This window comes from Austrofundulus limnaeus, unplaced genomic scaffold (genome assembly GCF_001266775.1).
Source record: "Austrofundulus limnaeus strain Quisiro unplaced genomic scaffold, Austrofundulus_limnaeus-1.0 Scaffold124, whole genome shotgun sequence".
Classification (NCBI taxonomy): domain Eukaryota; kingdom Metazoa; phylum Chordata; class Actinopteri; order Cyprinodontiformes; family Rivulidae; genus Austrofundulus; species Austrofundulus limnaeus.
In genome coordinates, this window is record NW_013952526.1 from 321380 (window position 1) to 326202 (window position 4823).

Genomic DNA, 4823 nt, shown 5'->3' on the forward strand with positions numbered 1-4823 from the left:
GTGAATAAAGAGCTCTGCTTCCAGATTTTACTATAGAAAACACAAACATGTTAAACTGTCAAACAAGAACTTGAAGTTTAAATGAACAAGTATGAAATATATTACAAAGTAAAGGGACACACAACAAGATATATTTTTTTTATTAGAGAATAAAGTCATAATACTACAAGATTTAAGTCATAATGGCTTAAATCTGCACAGTTTCTTTTACATGTAAAAGCAGTCAGTAAAATAAGGAATGTTAAGCAATTTGTGAAGTTGTTCTTTAGTATCAGTTAAATACTATTTTAGCACATTGGCATCAGTAGCAGGACTTTGAAATGATTGTGCAAACAATTATAAACTGAAACAATTAATGGCTACATTGTCAGATTTAATCGTCACATAATTGGAATGAAAGCATATTACACTAAAAGTGACCCAAAAGTAATTGTGGACTACTTTATAAACACAGTCATGGATGGCTGTCCACAGTAAGCTGAATTGGACAGCACGGACTTTAAACTTTATAAAAGTAATGTTAAAACCAGATTTAATGATGAGTATTTTTTGCCATAAGATGCACATTTACAGAACCTTTTTTGACCAGGAAGTGCGTGACTGCACCATGAAAGTTATTTTTCCCATTTCCTCAAACACACCACATTTCCAAAATAACTAATCAGAACAGTTTCTCGCTACTAGGCTTGTAAACAGAGAGCTGCTGGGCCTCAAAGTTTGGAGACAGGGGGAGCCAGGAAGCACTTTATAAAGAGAGTCAAACCATTAAAAACTCATACAACGTGATAAAACAGATGTTTTACACAGTGAAATGTGACTGATGAAAACTTAGGAGCTTAATCCGACACCAATTTGACGATGAATAACGTCGGGTGATGAGTCTGACTTTGTTTTCCCACATTGGACTCCACCGAGAAGAAATTCCATGCACTGCCATGTTTGTCAGAACTTATTCGGCAAATGAGTTTCCATCTCTGCTTTTGTACATTAACTCTTACAGAAGGGGGGGAATTGGTCTGGGAGGAGGTATGCACTCTCCAAGTGCTTCTAGTTGTGAGTRTTTCTATCAATAACATGTCTATTTCTTTGTCTCTCTTCCAGAGAACTATACACCTGGACTGNTTTCTATCAATAACATGTCTATTTCTTTGTCTCTCTTCCAGAGAACTATACACCTGGACTGTGGTGACACTTGCTTTTGTGTTTGTCCGTGTCTCTTTCCTGTCACCCAAACTCAGCCAATCGAGGCAGATGGCCGACCTCCTGAGCCTGGATCTGCTGGAGGTTTCTTCCAGTTAAAAAAAAAAAAAGAGTTTTTCGTTTCCACTGTTGCCAATGTGCTGCTCAGGATGGGAGACTGTGATGAAATGAAGATTCATTGCAATCTGCTGGCTTCCTTGGATTGATTGTGTTTTTTTCTTTTTCTTTTTGTCCAATGCAATGAGACAATGTTTGTTGTGACTTGGCACTAAATAAATAAACAGAACTGAATTGCATAGTGGTCCAAAAATTGTCCTTTAAACATTTTTTTTTACTTTAGTTGTTATAGTTTCAGGTATATAAATTTAAGTCATCTCAGTGCGTGTCTGTTTACTCTGCACTGCAGTGCTTGTTCCAGAGACTGAATTTTTTTTAACCATATGAAATATCTTTGGAGCTGGAAAGTGATGAACTACCTCTCATCCAAGGATGATGGGTAGAAAATGAACAGTTATCCTAGTGTCTGTTCAAAGCCTAATCACATGCAGCAGCCAAACGCATGTCACATGAGTCAATATTTAATTTACTAAGTACAGATTTCTACTCTTCAGAGCACTATTAGAGAATTTATTTAGCCAAGGACCTTTTTGTAATCTTACATCAGAATAGCTGTGCTGCATCACTGCATGGGAGGGTAATGGAGTGGAGGGACACTAATCAGCCACAAGATTAAAACTACTGCCAAAATAAGTGACCAACACTACTCAGCTTGTTACAACAACAAAGTTTTGCTGAAAAACACTGCTTTATGTGAAGTGCACAGAAAGCAGTGCACAYGAATTCATGTTACATGAATTGCACTCAAAATTTATGTAACCTTCTTAAAAATATACAAAAAAGGTTTAATAAAACCTCTGTTAAAAKACCACATCCAACAAACCAAAAAGCCCAAATAATTTATAGTTACAATGACTTAACAGTCACTTCACYTATAATATGAAGTGTAACTCAGCCACTGGGTTTCTTTCAAAGATACAGTTCAACTAATTTCAACAAGCCTCGGTTGTAATACAAAACAGTTTTTTTGACAACTCAACCCAGGTTTTCTGACTCTGAATCTTCAGAGTTACACTCACTTTCATTATGTTAGGAAAATCTGGCAGAGGTGATAAAATAAAATAAAAAAAAATAAAATGAATTTTTTGTCAACTTGTCTATAATGTTTCCTAAACATGTTACAGTGCACACATGACTCATTCAGTCTTTCAACCATGTTATAAAGTCACTGTCGAAATTAACATGAATGCAAAACTCTGGTAAATATGATGCAATCTATTTACAAACACTATTTTGTCTGTCTGTGTCAAACAGTAGAATTTTTTTATAGTTTAGTATTTACTAATAAAAATGTATTTGCAACAAAATGATTGGTTCTCTGAAGACATTTCTCAAAGTCAACAATGAAGATAAAACTCAGAAATAGAGGGGGGAAATAAACGTCCACTGATATGCAACACTGGCTTCCTGTAGTCCAGACCTCAGGGCAGCTCCCAGATGTTTTCTGTCTGTGTTCTGGCAAGTCCGCTTGGTGGCACAAGAAAGAAACCAACACAACTGCTTTTAACATTGCGACTAATCAGTGTCCATTTTTGGCTGCATTACCCATGACTTTCTGGCCTGTCTGGACTTTGTGCCATAGAAGGAATGTCAGATGCTTAGATCTCTATGGGAAGCAGGATAATTGGTTCTGGCACTGCATTTTCTGTTTTCTTCCCTTCGCCACCTTCCATCCTAACTTGCCAGTATATATTTGTCCACTCTTAGGATAGAACTGATTATGGAATTTCAGATGACTACTTAAAACCCATTTTAATCTCTGGACGCTTGTTATTGTTATTTGTTTTTTCCATAATTATCTTCTTAACATAATTAAGAAAATTATTTTTATTTACAGAAAGTTGGGTTTTTCACTTTTTTTGTAGTTAGTAGGGGATCAGTTGCACTAATTGTGGACTACAGATTATTTTTTTCATCTTAGATGATATGCTGTGGTTAAAAAATAAAATGTTTTGAGGAGTAAAACAAGAAATGCAATCAGGAATGTACTGCATGYGGATTGGGAATGGAACAAAAAAACACATTTTTCAGATGTCTCACCTTGCAACAAGGAAGTTGCTGTTGTAACAGTCTCTGGTACGCTATCCTTGCTGTAAATCGACTGGAGGAACTCTGGAACGCAGTCATTTTCATCAACRATCACAACTCGTACCTAGCAAGTGGCAGAGAAAAATCACATATTTACGTCKTCACAAACTTAGGGCATAGTGAAAAAAAAAGTTTGACATTTTGTGAAAATCACAAAATGTTTTTTATAGAAAGAACTCTACATCAAAACAATACATAAGAGTAACTTTAAGTCAAAATTTTAATTAAAAGTTATTCCAACAGAGTAAAAATCATTGAGGAATTTWTACATTTTTCAAACATGTGGCAGTAATGCTTTGCTGGTGAGCCTTCAAAACCTGCAGAAGCAATCCTACATGGAAATACAGCAGATTAAAGTCACCCTGGTATAACGTTGTGAGGTTTTTAAATCTGGGATTACTCCTGCGGGCGCTGTTCAGAATTGGTTTTCTTTGCATCCAGAGTGGTTTTCAACTGGAAGCAACCCAAATTAACCCTATCCATAACTAAAAGGGAGTTTCACTCCAACCTTATCCAGAAGCTTGACCCTGATCCATGTGGTTTATTTTCCTTTTCTCCTGAAGAAAGTTGCTCCAAAGTTTGTACTCCAGGAGGGCAGCTGGGAATACAGCCTGGTAGTTAGTCAGAAGCCCTGTGCCTACCAAGGAGTCACATACACAGATGACTTTTTATGGTTTAAACACAACAATGTGTGTTTTCTGAGACACAGTAATGTTGTTCTGTTCATTAAGAGAGCAGAAGCCTAGCAGAGCCTCATCCACACATTTGACAGCCTGCCTACGTGGAGAACTCAGGAGCAATAAAAATAGACATGGGATGGTGGCAAGCTGATCTGACCGGAAACAGCTTTTTTTTTCCTTTTATAAAACACAGTGGTGTTCACCCAAACAATACACACACACACAAGTGGTTCATAAATACCGCTGGTATTAGGTTTGGTAGGTAAGATGAAATTCTGTAATATCAGTTAATCCTCAGTAAAGATCAGCTACGAAGCAACAAACAAGGAAATAAATTCTGACCATGTCAATTCCCTGAGGTGATTGTGTGTGTCTACCGGACTGTCAATCTTTGTTTGTGTGTGCTTGTGTGTGTTAGGGCAGTGAAATAGACATAGAGGCCAACCAACACTGTATCTCCTAATTGATCCAAATACATTTTTAGTCCCATCTATGAATACTTACCCATACAGTATGTTATTGAATCAAACATTATATTTATTTATTAACTAAAGACACTGTTTATTGTTTACACAGTTTATGATGGTGATAAAACTGGGTTTTATAAAGACTATTATTTACAGATGGTTCTTCTGAGTCAATTTTTGTATCCTTTATGTCATTTTGCCATAAATACTCTGCTAATATGACCAACACACACACACACACACACACACACACACACACACACACACACAC

At 36.5% G+C, this 4823-nt stretch overlaps 1 protein-coding gene across 1 annotated transcript in view; it reads right to left on the minus strand.

Annotated features, from left to right (window-relative positions):
* si:ch211-186j3.6 (neural-cadherin) overlaps positions 1–4823 on the minus strand; it is a gene marked incomplete in the record, with an annotated part of 280048 nt that overhangs the window by 170548 nt on the left and 104677 nt on the right. The window contains 1 exon segment of the mRNA XM_014015180.1: positions 3358–3469. Coding sequence (XP_013870634.1) covers positions 3358–3469 — 112 coding nt within the window.